General features: G+C 38.4%; 1 protein-coding gene across 4 annotated transcripts in view; it reads left to right on the top strand.

Moving 5' to 3' along the window:
- The window catches only part of GRB10 (growth factor receptor bound protein 10), a 278,478-nt gene that overhangs the window by 171,581 nt on the left and 80,596 nt on the right, over positions 1 to 26,301 (top strand). For all 4 annotated transcript variants that reach the window (XM_036737462.1, XM_036737459.1, XM_036737460.1 and 1 more), the window contains one exon: positions 7,094 to 7,235. In XM_036737462.1, the coding sequence (XP_036593357.1) occupies positions 7,094 to 7,235 (142 nt within the window). The remainder of the gene's footprint in view (positions 1 to 7,093; positions 7,236 to 26,301) is intronic.

Here is a 26,301-nt window from a genome sequence, read left to right as displayed (position 1 = left end):
GAACTGGCATGTAGTGCAGAAGTATAGTGAAATTTCCTTCTGTAAATTTTATTAAGATCATGTCAATCTCTTTTAAGTTAAAAAAAGTCATCCCATAACAGATATACAAATAAGCTATATTTTCAAAGAACTGAGTTTAACATTTTGACCAATCTTGGCATTAAAAGATGATAATGCTTGCTTAATGATTGTATAGCGCAATGAAATTTGTAGTCATGAAGTACACTGAGTTTAATGCACCATCTAGAGCAAGGGTTTTTAACCTGGAATCGGTGAATTCAAAAAAATTTAATATTTTGATAACTATTTCCATATGCTGAATTTCCTTTGTAGTGTTATGATTTTATCTTATCCATGTAGAAATATCCTAAGAAGGGATAAGCTTCATCAGATTGCCAAAGGGGACCACAATGACACAAAAAAAGTGTTAAGAGGTATTTTCTTGAGTTAAAAAGTTTTGTTGTCATCTTTTGACCTAAATAATTTTGCGGATAGTCCACAAATTGTTTCTTAGACCATTTCCCCTTCAATAGTGGATGGAGGATTGAACCTGTAGAGGGGAAGACCTGAGTTCAAACCCACCCTAAGACACTTTAGTAGCTGTTTGACCTGGGCAAGTCACTTTATTTCTGTTTGTCTCAGTTTCCTCAGCTATAAGATGGGAGTAATCATAGCACCTGCCTCCTAAGGTTGTTGTGAGGATCAAATTAGATAATATTTGTAAAAGCATTTGACTCGGCACCTAAACCATAGTAGGCACCTAATAAATGCCTGTTCCCCCCTTTCATCCCTCCCTCCATATAATATATTTCTGATTTACCTTGCATTATATGACGAAGTTTTAAAATCATTTTTTGTGCCTAACTTTTCCTCAGCTATGAAATAGGAAAGTCCTGTAGCGATAGCTGCTAGTTGCTACTTTAGAACTGATGGAACCACTCATTGCTATTTCAGTGGGATCTTCATGATGTCAGGGTGACATGGGTGGGACTTTTGTTGTTTGGGGGTTCTTATAAGGCTAGTAATAGTTTGTTAGACAGATTTGATTGTATAATGTTCATACTTTCAAATCTGTTCTTTTTTTTAGATCTAAGGGCTGTTTTGTCCATTTGTCATATTCCCTGCTATTTAAAAACACAAGGCATATTTATTATTACTTGTGGCAGTTTTATTGACCACTGTTATAATAAAGTTAATTGTTCACTATTCTTTAAATAAGTTAATTTTATCTTCTGGTTTTGCAACCTCATTTTAAATTATTACCGTATCAGTTACTCATCAACAGTGTAAAAGCTATAAAGTAGTTTTTAATCAACTTATTCAAGGTTTCTAAATAGAAATGACCATTTGTTTTCAGAGAAGGTCTACAACAGTCTTTTTTTTAAATAATGAGTTTATACCAGCACCCTGTTATATGTGAGTGGTTGAACATTTTTCCTTATGTGAATCTTTCGGGGACATCACAGTGAATCATGTTAGAAAGAAAACTACACTAAGCTTCAGCGATTGACCATTCGAAGCAAATACGTTCTTTTATTACTTATTTAAGTCACTTTGGCTAAGGTACTCAACCTGCCTCACTTTCCTCATTTGTAAAATAGTGGAGCTGGACTAGATGTTCTCTATTTATTGTCCTTTCCAGATCAAAGTCAATGACATATACTATAATCTTCCTAAGCATGAACTATTTGAATCAAGTACATTTTGCTGAAATTACTTCAAGAGTTTCATAATGTAATTATCATACTGCCAACTCCAGCATCACCATACTTAACTACGTGCCTCTGCTCTATTCACTTCAAACATGATTCAGCTCCTTCAACATGCTCTCTTGGCTTTGTGGAATGTGTATATGGAGCATCCTAAGGTCCCATCTTTAAATAAATACTTCAATGGATCCATATTCCTACCAGTGCCATTAGCCCCTTGATTAGAGGTAACAGGAACCCATCCACTACTTACCACCCTTGCAACTCTTGTCTATGGCCTCCCATAAATCCTTGTTATAGGACATGCACAACATGCTAGAGACCTTCATGTAGATATTTTAACATTCCATGGTTACCTGATCAGTATACAAGCTATCCTATCTGTCTGTTATCTCTGGGCCACCCACCCACAATTTTGGATCTTCAGAAACTGTCAACTTCCTTATGTAGTATGCCCTTCTTATCTCAAAGAGGATCTGTCTTCCATTTGAACAGTGAGCACAATGCCCTCTATGTGACAGTGGTGAACATCTTTGCTCAGCACACAGCTCCCAGTTTTATGCCTTATTTTAAAATGATAATCACCTCAGATACTATATTAATGCTCATCAATGTCTTTTCATGATAGCAGGTCACAACCATTTGCAATATCGTCATCTTTGTGAATAACTGATATAGATCACCTTTGCAGTATTGACTGGTGTGGCTTGTGTAGGGTAAGAATCTCCAGTAATTTTAAAGCCAAGGTGTTGGGAATCTAAAGTTTCTCTCCCTCTCCTTCTCTTTTTCAAAGTGACATTCTCTTGAACAAATGGAACATCCAAAAAAAAAATCCCAGAGTCTTGGACACTACCCTAAAACCCCACCTTATATTTGTCTTATGGGTTTAAATCTGAGGTCTCCTAGCCAGAGTATGAAGAAAAGGGTATGGTTTATAAGTCAGTCATCTATTATTTAAACAAGGGTTAGACCCTTGAATTGGATCCTATACCAAGGTGACAGCTGTTATGGGAAGCATGGGGCTTGTTAAAATTAAAAATAACTTTAATGGCATATAATCAAGCCATTATAAGAATGACCTTCATAATTATACAACACTGAGTTCGTTCATTCACTGTGATCTATTGGACTTTTAATTAACATATCTATTTACCCCACAAAAGTTTCTGGTTGCCATGGCTAACTTCTTTAAAACTAAAAGAACAAAATAGTTTTTAAAAAACAGAATAGTCTAAAATGACAAAATTAAAGTGTTCTTAGATCATGTAATACCTCTCTAAAAAGGGAAGGAAAAACATTTTAGTTCATCTAATTTGTACGATAATTTTATAGAAGGTATAACAAATGCTAAAGATAGTAAGAGGTGTAATGTTAAAAGGTCACACAGAGTAGTCATGAATTGGTACAACCATTCTAGAAAGCAATTTGGAATTATGCAAAGAAAGTGGCTAAAATGTCGGTACTTTGTACCTGAGAGATCACACTGCTAGGTATATACACCAATGAGGTCACTGACAAAAATAGAGTCTTCATATACACCAAAATGCTTCTAGCAGCACTTTTTCATAGTTAGCAAAGAACCAGAAACAAAGTTGATGCCCATCCATTGGGGAATGGCTAAACAAATTGTGGTACATGAATATAATGAGATATTACTGTGTTGTTAACAACGAACATGATGTGAATGAACAGTGAAGTATGGAGGGATACATGAACTGACTATGCAAAGCAGAGGTAAGCAGAGCCAGGAACATAATGTACATGATGATGACTACCACAATGTAAACAGACAGAACAAAAGCACAAAATACTCAAAAGAGATTGATGTAAAATGATAAGGAACCAGCATGACCCTAAAGAATAGACATGAGAAAATACCTTCACTCTTTTGCAAAGGTGAAAGGTCCACAGGTGTGAGACTTGTTTTCAGATTTTTTTCAACATATTGTTTGCTTTTGCTGAGTTTTTTATCTTTTTTTTTTTAATATGGGATGACAGTGGGAGGGGGAGAGATTCTGGAAAAAATTTAGAAAATAAAAGATATCAATTAGAATTTGAAAAAAAACAACAGTGAGCATAATGAACGCGTGAGAAGGCTGAAAAGATACATGAAAAAGCACAGGTGTATGATCCTAATGAAGAGATGCAAGAAGACATCTCTCCTTGCTCCTTTACAGAAGTGGGCGTCCACAGATGTGTAACATTGCCTATAACAGATTTTGTTGATGTGTTGATTAGTTCTGCTGAATTTTTTTCCTCTTTCTTTTTAAAAAAATGTTTTTTTTTAAAGGTATGATCATCTGAGAAGGAAGGAAGAGAAGGAATAGAGAGGAGAATCTAGGTGACATAAAAACAAAAGCGGTCTAGATTTTTTTTTAAAGAGATGACAGAGAGACTGCAGATCTGCCTGAACTCTTGTAATTTCTCCTGTCTCCTCCAATAAGGAAAATAGCTTCAGTTTGAAAAAGGTTAAGATGGCGTTGAAAAGGGATTGTAGTCCTGATAAATGGAGAGATAATGAGAGGGTTCTCAGCCATTTTACATGAGTCCAATTCTCTGGGTCTGACTAAATTACACCCTAGGTTACTGGTTTAACTTGCTGGTATGATTCCAGAATCATTTTCAATGATCTTTGAGACATCATGAAACATGGTAGAGGGAGCCATAAGAATGAAAATAGATTAACAGGAGAAAAGAGGGGAAAAGGTGAATTTGGGAAATTACAAATAATAATAACTACTTATATAGCATTTTAAAGTTTGTAAATTGCATTACAAATATTTTATCTTCACAATGACTTTGGGTGGTAGGTGCAGTTATTATCCCCTTTTTATAGTTGAAGAAGCTGCCTAGGGTAACACAGGTATGACGTGCCTGAGGCCAGATTTTAATTTGAGTCTTCCTGACTCCATGGGAGAAATGCTTCTTGTAGTAAGTGATGTTTGAGCTGAACTCTGAAGTTTTAGAATACAGATTTTGTTTCAAGAAGGATTTTCTTACTTGCGTTGTCTACAGTGGTGTGGACTGCATTTGTGACGCAGTAAGATCCCCATACTTAGAGATAATTAAGGAGCCTAGATAGTTGTTTGTCAAAGATGCTGTGGAATAGAATGCTGTCTTGCTTACCAGGAGAGGTTTAATTTGTTGTTGTTGAATCATTTTCAGTCGTGTTCGACTTTTCATGCCTCCATTTGGAGTTTCCTTGGCAAAGATACTGGAGTGGGTTGCCATTTCCTTCTTCAGCTCATTTTACAGATGAGGAAACTGAGGCAGACAAGTGACTTGCCCAGGGTCACACAGCTAGTGTCTGAGGCTGCATTTGAACTCAGGTCTTTCTGACTCCGGTCCAGCCCTACAGTACCACCTAGGTGCCATTAGGTTGAGTTAGATGCCTGCCAATGCCTCTTCCCAACTTTTGAGGATTTATAGCTGGAAGGGGACTTCAGGAACCACTGAGTGTGGATCAGTGAAATGACTTGCACAGACTTACACAGCTGATAGGTGTCTGTGGCAGGATTTACACATGGGTCTTTCTGTCTCTTAAGTACGTTGCCCTCTCAGAATACCTTCTCAATCTTAAGATGATCTAAAGGCATAAATTCAAAAGAAAATTCCCTTTACTGAATGAGTATCAATCAGCAAGTTTGCTGGACAATTCTTGGAATACTCTTTGTGACTTCTTAATTGTCACACAGATAGTCCTTTTGCTTCTTTCAGAACTCAACCACTTCAAAGAGGGTGCAAGATGAATCCCCTTACCTTGACTCTTCCAGGGAGATTTCAGTGTTTATTCAGTCAGTCAACAGCATTTACTGTGCTTCTACTGTTCTCATATATGAATCATCTAATATGTAAACCCCCTTGCGTAATCCCCCAGTTCTGAACAATGCTAACTGAACACTCGGTATGTAGAGGGAGATGGCATATGAAACACTTCGTAGATAATGCAAAACAGTATTCAGGAAGCCAAAGGATCAAAACAGAGTGTGGGCAACAGAGTCCATTGCCTCAGAAAGGGTAGAGGATATTGGAGAATTTAGAAGTGGCTTTAAGATTCCTTAAGAAAGTCATCATCAGTAACTTTCCAAGGAGTGGTTTCCCACATTGGAGACTTGATATTTGGTTTTGTAATCCACTGTATGATTTTTAAGGGAAAAAAAATCAAATTTTAATGATAATTCATAAAGTAGATATCAGATGCCTATGGCATGTTGTGTACTATGCTGGACATTGGGGATACATCAATGAAAAATGAACATCTGTTCTCAAGGAGCTTATTCTCTAAGAGGTAGGGCATTCACACAGGCAGCCTCATACAAGGTAGAAGAAGGTATTCGGGGCAAGGGGGTATTCACTAATTGTACTATGAGAACCAATCTTTTCCACCCCCCAAACCCCGAAAGAAGTTTTTTGGTAATGAAAAATAAACTAGTTTATGGATTATAGGTTAAAACCCTTGCCTTAGAACAAACATCAGCATTACTATCCATATAATTTATAAATAATAACAAATAATATAAACATAAATTTTTCATCAGTGTATTAGATGTGAGAAAGGTTTCAGCCAATCAACTCTCTGTCAATGGCTATAACTTAGTGTTTTCTCAGGGTGGTAGTTTGAATCTTTAATACTAGAAGGATCAGGTGAATTAATTAATTTAAAATTACTATTTTATTTTGAAATCATAATTTTAACCTATTTCGTTTCCTTGCTTTTATGGATTAAAAAAATGTATTGCTTCAGTTGATGCAGTTGGGTCCTTTGAGATATTCTTAAATTTCAACCCTTCTAATTCTCATTAGTATGTCTTTCCCACAGAATAAGAATATAACTCATTTCTTTCAAAATGTCCATCAAAACACTCTCAAAAATGACAGCTAAGTCCCTCACAGATTCATTCTGTTACGATATTTAATTGTAGTGCCTCACAGACTTCTTCCACAACATTTAACGGTACAGTCTCTCCTTAGACTCTTTCTGTGTTTATTAAGTATCCAAATCTCTTCAGGAAAGAACTTCTCGGAGTGGTTCACAGAGGCACACATTCCCTGAGCAGTTAACAATCAGTTCCCAAGATTCTGTTCATAAAGCTGTAGCAGCAACATCCAAAATTTTTATGAAGAGGGCTGCTATTTAAGTTGGGGTTACCTCAGTAAAGGCATGAGGCAAATTTCTCAACTGAGAAGGAAAGGGAAGGAATGTTATGGGAGGCTTGAGGAGACATCAGAAGGCTTGGAACAGGAGGAGAATGAGGTGAGGTAGAATGGACAATGAATGATAAGCATATATGACTGTGCTATCTCAGTATTCCCAGAGGGGTGATCCTTACTTCTCAGGGACTAAGATGTTCAGTTGTTAATGGGCAGTTTTATTTCTGCTCCAGACGCCTTCAGGAAGAAGACCAGCAATTTAGAACCTCGTCTCTGCCTGCCATACCAAATCCATTTCCTGAGCTTTGCAGTCCCACTAATTCTCCTGTTCTCACAACAAGCTCTTTACCTCAGAATCAACCAGCTAGCAAGCAGGTGAGTAATTTTTGTACCTTTTGCCTGGGGCCAATGATTTTTTCTTGCAATTTTTTGAAAATATTGAATGGTTTATTATTTTTGGGAAAAGGAAAGGGAAGGAAAAAGCGTTTTTTTCTATACACATACATATATACATATAGTTTTTACAGTGAGAATTAATGTGTGATCATGGATAGAGATCAGAATTCAGAGTAAGGAAGAATTGGCTCCAAATCCTGTGTATCCCCTAAACTGAGTATGTGACCAAGATCAAGGCACCCAACCTCCCAGTACCTTAAGGAACTCTCCAGAGGAATGTTTCTGAGCAGGTGTCTTGGTAGAGAAAGTTTCTCACTGGGAGCTCCCTGCTGTAATGACAACATAGGTCCAGTTTTTATAGATTATAAAATAGATTTTAAAATTTTTTACATTTATACATATTTAAAAAAAGACTTATTCATTCACCTGAAACTTGCTGTGCCAAACTTTCTAAGACTAATCTCCATTGGTAGTGGAAATGTCCTCACAATGATATAGTTTCCTAGACCCAGTGAAATCCTATGTCCATTGCCGAGAGAGAGAGAGAGAATTTTAAGTTTTAAACTTAAAACTGCACTAAGACTTTTGGGACACCCTATATAGATCCAGGTGTATATAGATCTATAGATACATATGTATGTGTATCTGTGCATCTGTATGTATACAAGTACACAGATATGCATATATACTTATGTATATATATTATATGAAATATGGTTATTTCTGTGGGATTTAGATTTGGTATTTGATAAAAACATAAATTAATTAATTAACTTCTGATAATATTTACTCTAGTGACTTCTGATAACATTGATTGTAATAAGAGTTCCTTTTTTTAGAGGTATGTCTCAGCAAAAGGACCATACTCTAGCAATACTTGTCACTCTGTATCGCAGAGAGTTATTTTAAAATAAATGAGGACACATACATGTACATATATGTGTTTATGTGTGTGTATCCCTTTGTAATTGCAAAATACCACATGAATGAAAGCCAAGATATGTTGAGAGAGAGAAAAAGCTGTATGGGTACAATGTACACACACACTGATGTGCCTTCTTTTGTTGACTTCTACCTTCAAGAAAACAGGGCACTATTATACAGTGGGAAGGAAGTGATAGATCTCGACTAGCCTGGGTCTCATGTGATGTGAGGTTTTGAATTTTCTAATTCTCAGGTTTTTTGTCTTCAAAATGGGAACTACAATACCTGTAGTACCTGTACCCATCCCTCCCACTCCCCTTTCCCAGGCTGCTCTGAGGCTTTAATGAGATCGATGTGTATAAAGTGCTTTGCCAATCTTAAAGCACCATGTAAATATCAATTATTTTATTACTCTTGTTACTATCTACCATTATTTTCTGTGTCACCTTGGACCTGTCATTTATTTAATCTCTTGAAGACTGTTTCCTATCAAGTCGAGGCAATCATTCCTACCCTGACAACTTCTCAAACCTGTTTTGAGGCTTTGGCAAATAAATAAATAGGCAAACACTTTTCAGAAATCTAATGTAGACCACAATAAAAGAGATGATTATTAATTGGAAAGAAAGTTGGATTATATTTCTGCAGCAACATATGAAGCAATTAGAGTTTAGAATGATTATTCTCATTAGACCTTTTTACTGTCTCTCCAGGCAAACTGTTCAATTTCAAAGGTCATTCTCTGGCAGCCTCAACTATCTAAAACATAGCCCAAAACTAGAAACTAAGCATAAAATGTTTCTGATTAACTTGAGATGAGGGCACAAAGTCCACTCCTGTGCACCTTACACTTATAATTGCCATTGAGGCCTTTATTCAAAGTTGGTTTATAACTCTTGTCAATCTCTGTTAAATGGATTCCCAGGCCACAGGAGATGAGAAGTAGCTTCTATTCTATGCAAGTCTTCAGAATAAGACTGGATAACCTTTTATTGGGAGGGAATGAAGGGGATTTGGGGGCTCTTTCTTGGTTTGAGTTGATTGGATGGCATCTTGAAGTCCTATCCAGCACTAAAACTCCTGTTTTGTGATTAACTACATTTCAGTCATCTCAAAAATGTACTCGTGCAGAATCCCCCAGCCCCTAAAATACTAGATAAGTGTTGCACTGTGGTAATTTCTTTGCATCTCAATTTGGAAATTCATATTTCTTGGCAAAAGAATCCACCCAAGGAATGTTATAGAAGAAGTTGCTATCAGGCAGTTATAGAAAATTTAAAAAAAGGAAGATGTCAGCTATCTGTAGGAGTAAAAAAAAGAGGGCAAAGACTTTATAATAATAAAATTATCACAATAAATAATAATAATACTAAGGTATTATATTAAGTTGATAAACTTTATTATTTAAAGTAAAGGAAATAAGTTGGGGGACAGGAGTAGTGTTTGTGTTCTTTACAAGACCAAGAACTTTGACTCCACTAAAGCCATTCTCTTTGATGGCTGCTTTATTGTAGCATGGAGGCGACCCTAAATTGTCAAAGTCCAAGTCAACTAAGCACAAGCCAGGCCAGGTCTTACCAAACTGTAAATGTTTGTAAAATAAAAACAAAGTATATCAATAAAACTAAAAGCAAAAAACCATTTGGAAAGGCTTTGAACATGGATCTGGCATAGGACTCTGCCTGAGTGTGTGTGGCATAGTGCAAAGTATGTGGATTTGGAGTCAGAGGATTTAGGTCACTTGAGTCCTAATCCCAGCTCTGCAACCTATCTCTGCAGCCTTGGGCACTTTGCTAAATTAAGGTCCCATCCAGCTTAAAATCTGTGTTGCTCCTTTGTTTTGGGGGACCAGCCTAGGAAAATGGGGAGAGATCCATCACTAGGTAATGTTTTTTTTTTCCCCAGTGCAAAAATTTTTGAGTTTGAAATACCATTTAAAGTTGTCCACTTTAGGTATCTGAGAGAAGCCAAAGTTTGTTTTGGTTCATGCTCACTAAATGTGGATGTCCTCCAAGGCTCTGTCCTGGTCCTACTTTTTTCTTTCTACACTCTCTCATTTGGTGATCTCTATCAGCTTATTGATTGAATCTATAGGATTCCATTATCTCAACACAGCGTATTCATACAGGCTTGCAACTTCAGTATGATCCTCAATTCCTCACTCTCATCCCACAGTTCCAGTCCTTCACTAAAACTTGCCATTTCTACGCTTCATTTAGACTGGGAGTTCCTTGAGAGCAGGTGCTCTTGGCCTTTCTTTGTATCAGCAGCACTTCACACACAGGCATTTACTGAATGCTGGTTGACTTTGACTTCCCATCTCTCGTTTGTGTCCCCTTCTCTTCACTCTTTTGGCCATCACCCTAGGTCAGACATCCATCACTTCTTACTCACGTTATGGTAATAGCTCATGAATTGGTCTCGCTACCTTAAGTCTCTTCCCACTCCAGTCCATGGTCTGATGAGCTGCCAATGTCATACTCCTAAAACTTAGGTCTAACCATGTTACTACCCAGCTTATAAACTCCAGTGGCTCCATGGGATCAAAACTCCTATGTTTAGCATTTAAATTTCTTCACAACCTGGCACCTTTCAACCTTTCCAATCTTAGTTTCTGCTCCTCTCCATATTCTGTATGATCTGTCCGTGTTGGCTCTTTCCTGTTCCTCAGGTAGAACACTCCATCAAATTTACAAACTCTCCACAAATTTACACTGACTGTTCTGCATGTCTGGAATGCTCTCCTTCCCAAGCTCCAACTACAAGACCCCTGTGGCTTCCTTTAAGACTCAGTTCAAGTGCCATCTTCTCTTAGGAGTCCTTTCTCTAGGAGTCCCAGCTGCTAGTGCCATCGCTCTAAAGTCTATTCTGTACTTATTTTGTACATTCTGATTTATGTATTGTCTCTCCTGTTGGAGTGTGAGCTCCTTGCTATGAACTGGTCCAGCCATTTGGGAAAGCAATATGCAACTGTGCCCCTCAAAGTTACTAAATTTTGGTTATCCTCTGACCCAGTGATACCATTACTAGGTCTATACCCCAAAAAGATCACAGGAAGAGAAAAATGGACCCATATGTACAAAAATACTGATATAGCAGCTCTTTTTAATAGTGGCAATGAACTTGAAACTGAAAGGATGCCCATCAATTGGGGAATGGCTGAGCAAATTATGATATATATACACACACACACACATATACATGTAATAGAATATTGTTGTGCTATAAAAAATTATAAAGAAGACAGTTGCAGAAAAAAAATGAGAAGATTTATATAAACCGATGCCGAGTGAAGTGATCAGAACTAGAATAATTTATACAATAATAACAGTATAGTAAAGACAAACAACTTTGGACCAACCATGATTCCAGGGGACTCATGAAGAAACATGCTCCCTATTTTCTGACCGAGACAGATACACTCAGGATATAGTTTGACACATAAAATTTATATGGACATGGCCAATATGGGAATTTATTTTGCTTGACTATGCATATGTGTTACAAGGGTTTTGTTTTTCTTTCTTTTGCTATGAGAGTGAAGTGAAGGAAAGGGAAAGATAATAAATATTTGTTAATGGGGGGGGATTAAATTTTAAAGAACATGAGGTACTTTTTCTTTGTATTCTCAAAGCATAGCATAGCTTGTGACACACGGTAAACGCAGAACATTGTGCTTACCACATAGTAAGCTCTAATTAAATGCCTGTGCACTGATTGGTTGATTATTCCTGGGGCCAAACTCAGTCATTATCACCAACAAGCATCTATTAAGCCCTTACTGTATGCTAGGTACTATGCTAAGCATTGCAGATATAAAGAAAGGCAAAAATGATTTTTGTGTTCAAGAAACCTCAGTCCTAATGGAGTGATGGTATGTGAATAAGTAGGTACATACAAGACACGCGGAGCAGATGGAAAGTCATCTTAGAGGAAAAAGTGATAGTGACTTAGAGGGAAAGGGAATGGCCTTGTATGGAAGGAAGAGTTTGACCTGACATTGAGAGCCATGTTTTAAAATTTGAAGTAGCTGCTGGGCTTTAAGCTCATTTGGATCTCAAGCAGAATACTCTCTTAGTTTGGCTGGTAAATCCCTGGAGGAATAGTGGAGCAGCCTGTAGGAACCTGCCCCCTGTCCAAGTTGACTACTGAACGGTTTTACACAAAACCTATTTTTGGTGAAGAGCTGAGATAATGTTATCAAGGCAGCCTGGGCTCTAGCCCCAGCTCTTCTAATAAGAATTGAGCTAGGTGACCTTGGGAAAATGATTGACAACGCGGCCCCCCCCCCAAAAAAAAAGTACCTCAGTTTCCTTTTCTGTAAAATGAGGTGATTAGGAAGACTAGACGGTCTTCAAGGGCCCATTTAGTTCTCACACAGTGACGAATTACCTTAAAATGGTAAATGTTCATCTATTTACTGATATTAGATGGTATCGTTTCCATTTCCCTCTCTCGTTATGCAGCATTCCAGCCCTAGCATACTTTCTCATTGTTGTGTTCTTTAAGTGACAGTCTTCCTGCTGATCTCTTCTCTCCATAGAAAAATGAAATCCTGTTTGTCCAGAACTGTATTTGAGACATTTTTTAGTGAATTAAACCTTCCCATGAAAGGAAACAATACCTAATGAAATTTCTATTTACCCTTTTTTTGTCTTCAAAATTTAATTTAAATTCTTACCTCTGTTACTAATGTGTATTTTGTTTTTCTTAATCAAATATTAAGGAGTTCTTTTTTTTTTTCTAGAATAAGAACAACATAAAAATTGCATAACTTCAACTACTGGGAAATCAATCTTTCATTCCTACCCCCTGCCCTTCCCTTGCCTTTCTCACTGTCTGCTATGACATTCTTTACTACCTAAAATCAGTATTCACAAGGTTCTCTATGTTCCACAGGGCAGGAGCAGTGCTCTGTGTCTTTCCTAAGCTAATTTTGGCTCCAGGTTCCCAAGTTCTTTAGGAGATGGGAGTTCCCTGTCATTATTCACCTGTCTACAAATATTTCTCCCATTCTCAGTCCCCTTCCCACAGAGAAGGTAACATCACCATTTGAGGACATTATCAAAACTTAGAGGCCAAAGTAAGTGTTTCTTGTCAGGGAGCCAGAGTTGGCTTTGCTTCCTGACTTTGTCACATGCCTCAGCTACATCTGGGATTTCTACCTCCCCAGTGACCTTCTGTTTTCAATAAGTATACAGACGAGCTGTCTATGGTTGTGTCACTTAAGTTGTTTACCAAGTTCCTCATCCCAAAATAAGGCCATTAAAATATTATCTAGACCTCCAGGCTATTGGAGGAAAAACATGCTCTCTTATTTTGGAAGCAGGTTGGTGAGAACCAGGAATTTTGTCTGCTAAAGCTGAACATGAGATCATTACTTGGCGGGGGGTGTCCAGGAACCCACTCTGTTTCCAAGGGAAGGATGGGTTCTGTAAACTAAAAGCTAATTGTGAAGGGACACAATTTTTATTTTGATTTGGTTTTGGGAAGAGCTGAAGATCCCACTCTGACTTTTGTTGTTCTGTATAAAGTGTGAGCCTTCTTTAATGGAAAGTTAACTTTGTGTCCCTGATACCAGAGGTCATGATTACATTTCCTCTTCTAAGCAATTCTAAATACAGAGCTAAGGCCTTTAAATTTACAATAGTGATGTAAGGTTTTAACATGTAAAAGACTTTGGGCTCCATTGTTTTCTCCTTGCTCTGGGGAGAAAAGTAATCTGATGCTCTAGTTTCCATTTAGTCAGGGTCAGAAGATACACAACTTTCTGGAGCCAGACAGAGTCCAGGGTAGAATTCAAGAATAGTGTAAAGAAATAGGTGAATTATAGCTGGTGTATTGTGTCTACAGAAAGACACCTTGTCAACCGGGAAGAAGTTAATGGACTGAAGAAAGGAGTAATACCTGTTTGAGAAGGAAATTGTGGAAGATGAGGAAACCAGAGGCCTCCCAATTTGCCTAGGAGTTTGTTTTCCATACTTCATTATTATGCACTAAGAGAGTTCAGGACAATAACTTTTGAGAGGAGTAAGGATAAAATAAATGACCATTTAATTTAATCACACTTTGCTGAAAGGAAAGGAAGTTGTTGTTTGAGTTATGTGTAGCGCAAAGAAAATGTGTAAAAGGTATTCTGAGAGTGACTGCAGAAATGCCTCTCTGGCTTTTCTCTGAACTTTTTCAAAATGTGCTTCCTTGATTCTTAGAAGTAACTATCATAGTGTTCTAAGCATGAGACAGTTTTCAAAGGGCAAGTGGCTGACTAGGAAAATATGACAGTCTTCACAAGTTCGATAATGTTTGAAGCCGTAGTAGTGTTGTTCACCTTCACTGGTACTTGTTGACTCTCATCATTAGAATTGGGATTGTTTCATTTTTTATATTTATACCCCCATTATTTAGTACATAGTAGGTACTTAATAAATGTTTGCTAACTGATTGGTGCTAACTCATTTTAAGATTTCTCTAAGGAAAGCACATTTAGATAAGCAGTGAGAAATCAATGCAGCAAAAATGAATGACTTTAATTTTTTTAATCATGAAATTGAATCTCAAGAGAGAATAAAGCAGGGAATAATAACTGATTTTTATTTAATATGAAAAAGAATCCTTGTCTTTTATCACTAGAGTCACAGTTTCAGACTGGAAGATAATCTCAGAAACCTGCCTGGTCCAACCACTTCATTATAAAGAGGAGAAAATTGACATTTGTCGGGCCTGACTCCCAGTTCCTGGACTTCTCAGTGTTTAGAATGACATCATGAATCCACACTGTGGGCAAAGAGCCTTCCCTTTTGTAGACTTAATCATCTTTAGAAGAAGTTAGACAACTTTTTCCTGCCCATCAGCATCCTTACTGCTTAAATTTTTTTTTTTAATTTCATGAGCCCAGAAAGCTTTCATCTGTATGAATCTGTTTCAGAAGTCCTTGATCAACAAATTAGGAATCATCAGTTTGGTGTGTTTGGAATGTTTTTGTTCACTCACTTCAGACTCTTCATGACTCTGGGGTTTTCTAGGCAAAGATACTGGTTTGCCATTTAGTTCTCCAGTTCATAATACAGATGAGAAAACTGAGGCAAACAGGTTAAGTGACATGCCCAGGGTACACAGCTAATAAATGCCTGAGGCCAGATTTGAACCTAGGAAGATGAGACTTCCTGGCTCCAGGCCCAGCACTCTATCTACTGCACCACCTGGCTGCCCTTTAGAAATGCTACAGCTGTTGCTTTGAGTTCTTAGTTGAGAATACATGCTGCAGTTTTCTGAATCGAATGATCTAATCCCGGTTCTCACACTTAGTCCCCTGTTCTAAGAGTGACACCAGTGGAGATTTGTTTGTTTTTAACCAGGTTGGGTACGGCGTACAACCATCTTTTTCAAAAGCCATTTCAGCATTTCTGCTCCTTTCTGCAAAAGGCTTCTCTTCATCATTAAAAGCCATTTGTTTTTCTCCACCTTGAATGTGATGCTCTTCTGATACCAAAGAAAATAGGTGAAGCTGATCTTGAAGGTCTTGGAATTTAAAAACCAACCGTCCATAAAGTTAGAGATATCATAACAAGGTTCTCACCCATTCCGTATGCCTAAAGTCTCTTTGGCCCTTTTAATATAAAAATGTTTTCTTTGAATACTTCCCTTTGACCACTTTCCCTTTGATTCATAGGAATACACACACACCAGCATTTGCTGTCAAGACCAACCAGATCACCATACCCGCTGATGCTTCCGGTCATAATATTGCCAAATGGTGAACATCCTCCAGGGTGAAATTCTAGTCGGTTCTGAATAGTACCCTACATGTTGTTTATTCACTAAGAGGTGTCTTTCATCTTCTTATCCCTGAAGTTTCCCTTCTTGCCTCAAAAGGGGTCTCTTGATTTTAATACTCATTATTGGAAGACTAGGTCTACGCTGCTCACCTCGCAGTTTGAGTAGGGCAACAGCTTACTTTACCCTTCTTTCATATTTTTGCATTGGGTTGCCTTATAAAGTAGCTGAGGTGTAGTGGATAAAGCACTGCGTTTGGAATGGGAGGATTTGGGATTTAAGTCTTACTCTTCAGGGTTAGGATGAATTTCCCTTGTTTTGTGGATATTGAAATTAAGGCCCAGGAAGGGCCTGAAATCAAGTGACTATTCAAGGTTACAGAGAGTAGCAAATGAGTCTGAATTTAAATCCAGTTTCTCTGACTCTTAATGTAGCACTCATCTGTGCCTCAGTTTCCTGGGTCCAAAAATGGGGATAATTCTTCCCCCTTTGCATGTAAATTGTTTTGTAGTCCATAAAGTGGTATATAATCGTCAGCAAAGATACTGCTTGTCCTCAAGGGGTTTACTATTGTCAAACTCTGGGGAAGCCCTGGAGCCCCTACCCTGCTCTGACCAGCAGTTCCTAACTGCCCCCAAGAAAACCCACATATACCCCAGCAGCTTCCAACTTCCTCTGTTTCTGGAACACCTAGCAAAGCTAACCCAGGGACATTTCTGTTTTCTGTAACTCCTCAACACTCCCCTCCTGCAGTGCAGCTGTTCTGTGTACCCAAACTATATGCCTTCCATGCTATCCCATGACCATGCCTTATAAGAACCCTCTTCTGTTTTTCCTCCCTGGGCATCTCTGAATAGGGCAGTGTGTTGTCCCGAATTGCAATTCCTTGACCTTGAACAAATGCCTTACTTTATTTATTGATCACTGAATTGATCTGAGTTTTTCTAGGTTGACACTATCTAATAGAGGAAAGAAATTTTTCTGTTTAATTTATCAAACCCTTGAGTCCCTATTAGTTGTTTGGCAGTGCTAGGCCCTTGGGCTCCAAAGACAAAAAATGAAAAACAGTTCTTGCTCTCAAGAAAATTTCATTCTTTTTGAGGTTGAGGTAATTTAAGGTGAGAGAGAGCTGGGATGTGCTAGGAGGATCCCAAGAAACTTCAAGTAAGCATTGATGGGTGAGCTAAGTTTAAGAAAGAGAGGCGAAGAGTAAGTAAACCACCGGCTGGTCACTTTGGCTGCAGCATAGACCGTGTGAAGGACTACAATGCAATCACTGTACAGCTTCTATTTGGATTGTTGGCTGTTCTCTTATATCCAAGACTTACTAAAGTTCCCCCCTCCTCCAAAATGAAAAAAACCTGAACAATGGTTTCTCCAAGTTGCATTTATGGTCTCGTACTTTGAGATCAATAATGAGGTATTTTGGAGCCACAGAAATGTGTGCTTTATAGGGTAGATTTCAATTTTTTTTAATCTTATTTTTATGAATGTCAATACTCCCTAACTCCAGTGCCCCACCTCTGCTTAGAGGGCAGGGAGGGAGGTTTTATAACTCTTCCCAGGGACCAAGCTTGTTCAGTATAATTATGTTCAGATTTGTTTTCTTTGTTCAGTCTTTTTACATTGCTGTAGTCATCATATATATTGTTTTTGTCTTTCTGCTTACTTCACACTGTATCAGCTTCTAGTTTTCCCTAGTTCACTGTATTTTATCACCTTCAGAGTCTCTTAGAGTAGCACATTGTATTAAATTCATGCACTACAATTTGCTTAACCCCTTCCAGGAGATCCACTCCTCTTCTTGTGTATTAGCACAACTGGCCCTCTCCTCAAACATTGACTTATTTGGGAAGATTTTTGATAGCTGTCTGGAGGTTTAGATGCGGAGAGCAGAGACCAGACGCAGAGACACCAATTGGAGGATAGTACAGTAATGTTCAACAAGAAATGTTGAGAGGCCTGAACAGTTTGATGCCCGTGTGAGTGGAAGGAAGGGGGTAGATACAAGAAATGTTTTAGAGATGGAATCAACGTAACTTGGTAGTGGATTGGATATGGGAGGTGGGGGGGGGAATGAAGATTAAAGTAGAAAGGGATGGCTCCAAGATTGTCAGTTTGGGTAACTAGATGAACTGACTGGTGCCTGGAAGGGTAGTGGTTTCCAGCAGAAATGAAAAAAGTTCAGAGGGATGGTTTTTGGAAGCAACATAACAAGTTCCCTTTGATACATTTTGAGTTTGAGTTGGGACATTTAGGTAGAGATATCCTGCAAGCAGTTGGTGACATTAGATTGGTTTGGAGAGAGATTAGGATTGGATTTATAGGCTTGAGAGTCATCAGTGTAGAGATATTCAAACCAGGAATAGTAGTAGATCACCATCCTGCATGATATAACATAGGTGTTATTGGATTTGAAGGAAGAAGATCTGTGTTTAAATCCCAGCTATGCTCATTACTAGTTCTGTCAAATGAAATTCTATTTGTAAGCACTTAGCACAGTGACTGGCACATAGTAGATGCTATATAAATCCTTATTCCTTTGTCTTTCCTTCAGAATAGGGATTGTTTCATTCATTGTATGTATGTCCAGCACCTAGCCCAATACCTGTTGTATAATAGCCTCTTAACCCAGCAAAACTTAATATCACGCACCAAGGCAAAATATAGATTTTCGATAAAATAGAGGACTTTCAAGCTTTCTCAGTGAAAAGACCAGAGCTGAATAGAAAATTTGACTTAAGAATCAAGAGAAGCATGAAAAGGTAAACAAGAAAGAGAAATCACAAGGGACTTGCTAAAGTTGAACTGTTTTGTTTACATTCCTACATGGAAAGATGATGTATATAATTCATGAGACTTCAGTATTAAGGTAGCTGAAGGGAATATACATACACACACACACACACACACACACACACAGGGCACAGGGTGAGTTGAATATGAAAGGATGATATCTAAAAAATTAAAATCAAATTAAGGGTTGAGAGAGGGAGAAAGGGAGAGATAGAATGGGGTAAATTATCTCACATAAAAGTGGCAAGAAATAGCAGTTCTGTTGGGATGGAAGAGGGGGCAGGTGAGGGGGAATGAGTGAATCTTGCTCTCATCAGATTTGAACTGAGGAGGGAATAACATACACACTCAGTTGGGTATCTTACCCCACAGGAAAGAAGGAAGAAGGTGATGAAAAGTGGGGGACCAGAGAAGGGAGGGCATATGGGGGGGGAGGTAATCAAAAGCGAACACTTTTGTAAAGGGACAGGGTCAAGGGAGAAGATTGAATAAAGGGGGATAGGATAGGAAGGAGCAAAATATAGTTAGTCTTTCATAACATGAGTGTTGTGGAAAGGTTTTGCGTAATGATACACATGTGGCTTATGTTGAATTGCTTGCCTTCTTAGGGAGGGTGGGTGGGGAAGGAAGAGGGGAGAGAATTTGGAACTCAAAGTTTTAGAAGCAGATGTTCAAAAAAAAAAAGTTTTTGCATGCAGCTAGGAAATGGGGCATAAATATCTATCTAGCCCTACAAGAAATTAAGGGAAAAGGGATGGGGGAGGAGTGGGGTGACAGAAGGGAGGACTGACTAGGGAACGGGGCAATCAGAATATATGCCATCTTGGAGTGGGGGGGATGGTAGAAATGGGGAGAAAATTTGTAATTCAAAATCTTGTGAAAATTAAGGCTGAAAACTAAAAACATTAAATAAATAAATAATGATTTTTTTAAAAAGAAAGAAAAAAATTAAAAAAAATTATCAAAAAAAATAATAGCCTCTTAACAGATGCTTCTTGATTGATTTATCACTTTAGGCAAATCAAGATTTATTAAATGCCACTATGTGTCAAGAAATGTGCTAAGTTCTAAGGATACAAGGAAAGCAAAAAAAAAAAAAGTCCTTGCCCTCATGGAGACATACATATATAGCCATCCATATACATGTAAGCAACTATGTACAGCTAAGAGATAGACAGATAGATAGATAGATAGATTGGATATATAGTATATATTGAAAGCACTCTCAGAGGTAAGAGGTAAGGGGACCAGTCTCTTGCAGGAGGTAGAATTTCCTGATCTCTTGTACCACTAGTGTCTTCCTAGGTGACTTTGCCCCTCTGGACCTCAGTTTCCCCATTTGTAAAATGAATGGATTGGACCATATAACCTCTGAAGTCCCTTTCATTTCTAGATCTGTGATCCTCTGATCTATCTTGAAGCAGCCTGTATTTTAGGACTTTCGTGGACTTCATGGAGTCATACTGGAAGACTGTGCAGTTGCGTGTTATATGATAACTTCGCAGCCACTCATGCACGGCATTTTTGGCCTTTGGGTCTGAGGCAATTATTGAACAGGCCACTTAAAATAAGTATCTCAGAAAGCCTGGAAACAGTCTTTAATACTTTGTTTATTCATTCGAAAGCCCCAGTTGAGAGAGCGAATGCAATATTAGAAAGTTAATATTGCAGATGTTAGAGGAAAGAGGTTTTGGATGGCCAGAGGAAATGTCTTAATTAAAGTGACAACAGCTGGTTGGGATAAAAGACAATATTTATATAGTGATAATAATGAAGGGACATGTTACTGTCATATTTTGTTTGGATTACAAATGGGAAAAAAACCACCTTTGTTCTCTCAACACATGATATTGGGATACTAAATTGATCTGTAGCAGAAGGAAGCCTGAGGAAGATGCTGTTGGTCTACAGAAACCTTCATCTTGAATTCAGAAGTAAAAGAGATGCATAGTAACTCTTTTGACATCTGGGCTTCTCTGGGTTGGAAACTGATGTCTATTTAAGTCACTTAAATCTAATTTTAAGGCAGAGTGGAGCAAGGATTTTGTTGCCTCGTTTGATCCTCACAACAGCCCTGTGAGGGAGGTGCCATTATTTATTCCCAGTTTACAGATGAATAAACTTGGGCTGAGAGAGGTTAAGTGACTTACCTTGGGTCACACACCAGTAAGTGCCTTAGCCTTGAGTGCTTTGTTTCTTTATATCCATTTAGCCTTTCATTACACACATATATGTATGTATGTGTATCATGTATGTATAATAAAACACATAAAATGTGTGTTTATATATGTGTGTATGCACACACATGTATATAGCCATCCATATACATACATATACATCTATATGTGTATGTATATGGATGGGTATATATTTGTGTGGATGTGTGTATATATGTGTGTGTATATATTGCTTTCATTAATATATTACCAGATATCACAGGTATTTCCAGATATCACTGCCTTCCCTCTCCTCGCCTACCTAGAGAGACACCTCTTGTAACAAAGAAGAAAAAAAGAGAAGGGAAAAAGTACTTCAGCAAAAATAACCGATACTGTCTGACAGTGTATGGAGTCCATACTCATAGTCCCATAGTCCCTCTATAAATAGGGGGAGGTGCATCTTCACATTTCTTCTACTGGGTCAAAAAAAGGATTTTATTTGCCCAAGTTAGTAAGGGTGTCCTTGTGGCTGAATACTATAAGGACTAAAAAAAAATAGTTTTTCTTACAGTATAACAGGAAGTAGATGAAGTTTTGCTTGATTTTAATATTTGTCTGAGGGTAGTAGACCGTGGCTTGTCAGGGCCACTGGCAAGAATTCTATTATAGGTTCACTGCCCTTAATCTTGAGCCTATAAGGTGAAATCATACAGCAGCAAACCCCTATGAAAAACAGATTTAATTTGGAAAAATGAGCATGGGTCTAAGCATCAGGCCACTAATTAAGCTCTGTGACCTTGGACAATTCATTATTTCTGACTTCAGTTTCAAATGAGAAGGTTGGACTGATCACTGAGGTCCCTTTATAGCTCAGAAATTCTATTTGTAACTTCTGGGCCTACATTGAGACCCTAGCACATCTTGGCATAAAAGGAGTAGTGGGTTCTTGAACACAATTCCAGGGGAGTTCAAGATTTGGCAGGTCCTAAAAGCTTGAAGTATCTCACTTGTGAGAGATGGTTGGCTATCTCAGCACCAGTCTGGCCAAGTTGGAAAAGTCTCATTAGGTGGGCTACAAGGTGGTAATTTATTTAGGCACCAACAACTCATGAAAACTTCTAAATTGTAGAAAGGTAATGATTAACATTGGTGAAGGGAGTGTCCACAGTGATGAAATCCTGAACCCTTGTAATACTGATGTGTGTTTTGGTAAAATCATCTCCATTACGAACCTCCTCTGTATACCAGCAAACATAGCACTGCTTCCCATGTCAGACTACAAGAGTCATAAAGAAGATTAAGTATAGCCAGTACTCCCTGAGCGGTCTAGGCTTTCTAAAGACCAGGACAGATTGCTATCCTCTGCTTCTCCTTCTCAAGTCAGGACATGCCAGACTTGTTCTAACATATCTACAGCCTCAACTAGCCTACCTTTCACGCATAAAAGAAAGTTCCCAAGGTAACAAATTCTTGACAAATCCTACCCATTGTTGATTTCTTCAGGCCGGTGCTCCAGAAACATTGAGTGAGCTTGTAGCTTCAACAGGCTGATTTGGCAAAGATGGAGCCCACTTCTGATACATACTAGCTCTGGGACCATGGGCAAATTACCTTGCCTCTTAGTTTCCTAGGCAACTTCCTAAGACCCATAAATGACAGAGGAGTTTATGATCATTTCCTCTTGCCTACAAACATGCCCATGTCTCCTCCATCCTGAAAAAACCCTTACTTGATCCTTCCTTCTCTGATAACTTAGCCTGTCTCTCATTTGCCAAACTGTCTGTCAGGGAAGGAAATTTCTACACCAGGAGTTCCTCAGATTGAAATCACAGGTTTGGATTTGAAAAGATAATAACATCAAAGGCAGGTGTACTCCTTTCACTGGTACAGATTGAAATCTCTCCACATTTCCTCATCTTGTGTCTTTCTCTTACTTATCTTTTGTAAATTTTCCCTGGAGGATCCACTTAATATTCTGGACGTCTTTCCTCTTTAGTTCTTTAAATATTTTGGAGCTATGAGGACAATACTTAGGCTGTTATTTTTCACTTTCACTACGTAAAGTCTAGGAACGATGATCATGAAGTGCAGTTAAAAACATGGAACTTTGTGAATATGAAGTTTCTGTTCAAAATTTTCATGGTAGTTAATTAACTCAATGGACTATCCATCCATGTCGTAATGCGCAGTGTGTATTTTTCAGCATGGATGATTGGGCCAATATTGATTCATAATGAATTGAATTGAGAAGGCCTTATAGTATTCTGGGCGCAGATAGCAGTTATTTTGGCCACATGTGCAAATAGTATTTGTTAAATAGTATTGCTAGTATTTGCTAAACCTTGATGTAGGAATATTAGGATGAAATCAGACACTCAGTTTTTGACCATTGATGGTGTCCAGTCCTTTAAGGATTCCAAAAGAGAGAGAGCGAGAGACAGACGAGATACAGAGAGGGAGGGGGAGAGAGAGACAGAGAGAGAGAGAGAGCGTGTGTATATATATATATGTGTGTGTGTGTGTGTGTGTGTGTGTGTGTGTACACATATATAAATGGATGCTATTCTTGTTATTATTGTTAGGCTATAAGCTCCTTGAGTTTAGGGTCTGGTTTTTGTTCTTATTATCTGTGGCATCCAGCACATTGCCTGATATATAACAATTGGTGTTTAATACATTTTTGTTGATGGATTTGCAAAAGCTTTGCTTTTCTTGCCCATAGGTGAAAAGTTCTTGGTACTTGGAAGACAATGATTTTGCCTCTTCAGGTTTTTTATTTCCTTTAATGAGACAAAATACAAGTTAGGTGGTTAATGAAAATTTATTAAGGGCGTACTATATGCCAGGAACTGTGCTAAGCCCTAGGAATACCAAAAGAGGTATAAGATGGTCTCTGCTCTCCAGGAGCTCACAACCTAAAGGGGGAGATGAGAAGCAAATATGCACAAACTATATACTGAATAAGTAGGATAAAATCAACAGAAGGGAAGCACTAGAATAAAGAGGAGTTGGGAAGGATTTCCTATAGAAGACAGAGTTTTAGTTGGGATTTAAAGGAAGTCAGGGAAGGTAGTAGGCAGAGATGTGGAGGGAAAGGATTTCATGCAAGGGGGACAGCCAGAGAAAATGCCTGAAACTCAGAGATGGTGTGTTTTGTTTCAGGATCAGCAAGGAGGCCAGTATCACTGGATTGAAGAATACATAGTAGGAGGGATGTAAGGAGGAAAAAGAGTGGTAAGGTTAGGAGGGGACTAGGTGGTGAAGGAGCAGCTAGGTGGCACTGTGGATGGACTGCCAGGGCTGGAGTCAGGAAGATTCATCTTCTTAACCTCCGACACTTACTGGCTGTGTAATCCTGCACAAGTCACTTAACCCTGTTTGCCTCAGTTTCCTTATCGGTAAAATGATCTGGAGAAGGAAATGGCAAACCACTCCAGTATCTTTGCCAAGAAAACCCCAAATGGGGCCGTGAAGAATTGGATACAACCGAAATGACTAAGCAACCACACCGGTTATGAAAGGGCTTTGAATGCCAAGGAGAGGATTTTGTATTTGATCCTGGAGTTTATTAGGAGCCAGCAAGTAGGGGAAGTAAGGTAGTGGGATGTACGCTTCATGAAAATCATGTTGGGAGCTGAAGTAAGAGGAGAGGAAGTAGAGGCACCTATTGTAGATGGCCTTTTTTGGGATGTGAATTTATTGCTTTTATATTTAAAAGGTGTTTTATCCATTCTAACCCACATTTATGTGTATAATTCAGATCTCAGTGCTAGTTTTCACCAATTAGAATGCTGACTCACCTATTCCACTTGCCCAATTAATACCCCTACCTCCATTCCCCACCAAGCTCCCCCAAAAAACCTTTTGTTCAACACCTGCCTGTTATTTTTATACCTTCCTAGTTCTGATAGAAGCGATAGCTATGCCTGTTTCAAGTGGGGGCCAGATAGGAATTAGCATTTATACAATGCCTCCTATGTGAACAGGAACTCTTTCAAGCGCTCTACAAATATCCCATGTGATTCCCACAACAACCCTGCTATTATCCTAATTTTACAGTTGAGGAAACTGAGGCAAGCACATGTAAGTGACTTGCCCAGGGTCACCCAACTAGTGTCTGAGGCTGGATTTGAACTCAGGTATTTCTAGCTACACTTTATCCCCTTTCCCATCTAGCTGCCTCTGCTATTGGCCAGATAACATAATAATTCTGAATAAATGAAAGTAGGTCAAGATCAAAGGGAGAAACAGCAGTTCAGCCCCATTTTCCAGTGGGACAACCTTACGTTAGTATCAGTGCTAATAAGAACGTCTGCCTTAAAGTCAATGGAATGGTTTTTCAAGGCTTTACTTAGAATCGTTGAACTAAAGGATTTAGAGCTGGAAGAGGCTTGCTACAAGGACATTGATGAGGAGCCCAAAGTTCTTACCCTTTTTCCCTTTAAAAAATTTTGTGACCTTTTACTTTTTAAGTCACATTAATTTTTGAATATGCTCCTATTGGTGAATTTCTTCCCCTGAGTTTCTATAGAGCCCAGGAGGAATGTCACCTACCAGTTGGGTCCTCAAACTGGAATTCAAGGCAAGTGAGTATCCAGTGTGAGAGGAAAAGAAATGTCTTAGTGCACCAAGGTGGGAGAGCAGCTTTATCCCCCTAACTACAGCTATGGTTTATGCAGCTTCTCAGGTCCCCCTAGAGCGCACAGCCAATCAGCTGCAGTCGGCCACATTTAACTGGACCAATGGGGCATTGTTCTTCCATACAAGGAAGGCTGATTACTTGCACTCCACTGGTTCCTCTCCTGGCAAGCTTTCCATAGTTTGTTACAGACTTGTCTCAGCTGAGCTGTTAGTGCCCCAGTGCTGCTTTGTGATTCTTGCTGATGCTACACTGGACAGCCCCTCCCAGAGAAGAGAACAAGGTTACCAGTTTAGTCACACAATATGTTTCTAAAATGACAAGGCTTTTCTCCCTTGTCGCTCCTCTCTTCTTGCCATGAGCGATTTCCATTGCAACAAAGACGAAAAAAAATTTAGCAAAAGCAAATCCTACCTCTAATGTGTTGGCACTGCATAAGCAATGCTCCAAGCCCATAATCCTCCACATCTTTAACAAAATAAAATGGTTATTTCTTTGTTTCTCCTGTACTCGATGCCCTTTAAAAAATAAAATAAAAAAGAGCCTTTAAATTATCTCTAAAGTCATCCTAAAGGCTATGAAGGTATTATTAATAAAATGTCTAAATTCAATTTCAGATATTAAAATTATATATACACACGTGTGTACATAGATACATGCATGCATACATGCATACATATATGCATACATGATAGCTAGTGTCTTAGTTTTGGGGCAAATTTATCACATAATAGAATTCTACATCCCACCTCCC

Source organism: Trichosurus vulpecula, chromosome 9 (genome assembly GCF_011100635.1).
Source record: "Trichosurus vulpecula isolate mTriVul1 chromosome 9, mTriVul1.pri, whole genome shotgun sequence".
Lineage (NCBI taxonomy): Eukaryota > Metazoa > Chordata > Mammalia > Diprotodontia > Phalangeridae > Trichosurus > Trichosurus vulpecula.
Note: the sequence above shows the minus strand (reverse complement) of the source record. Positions and strands in the feature narration are given on the sequence as shown.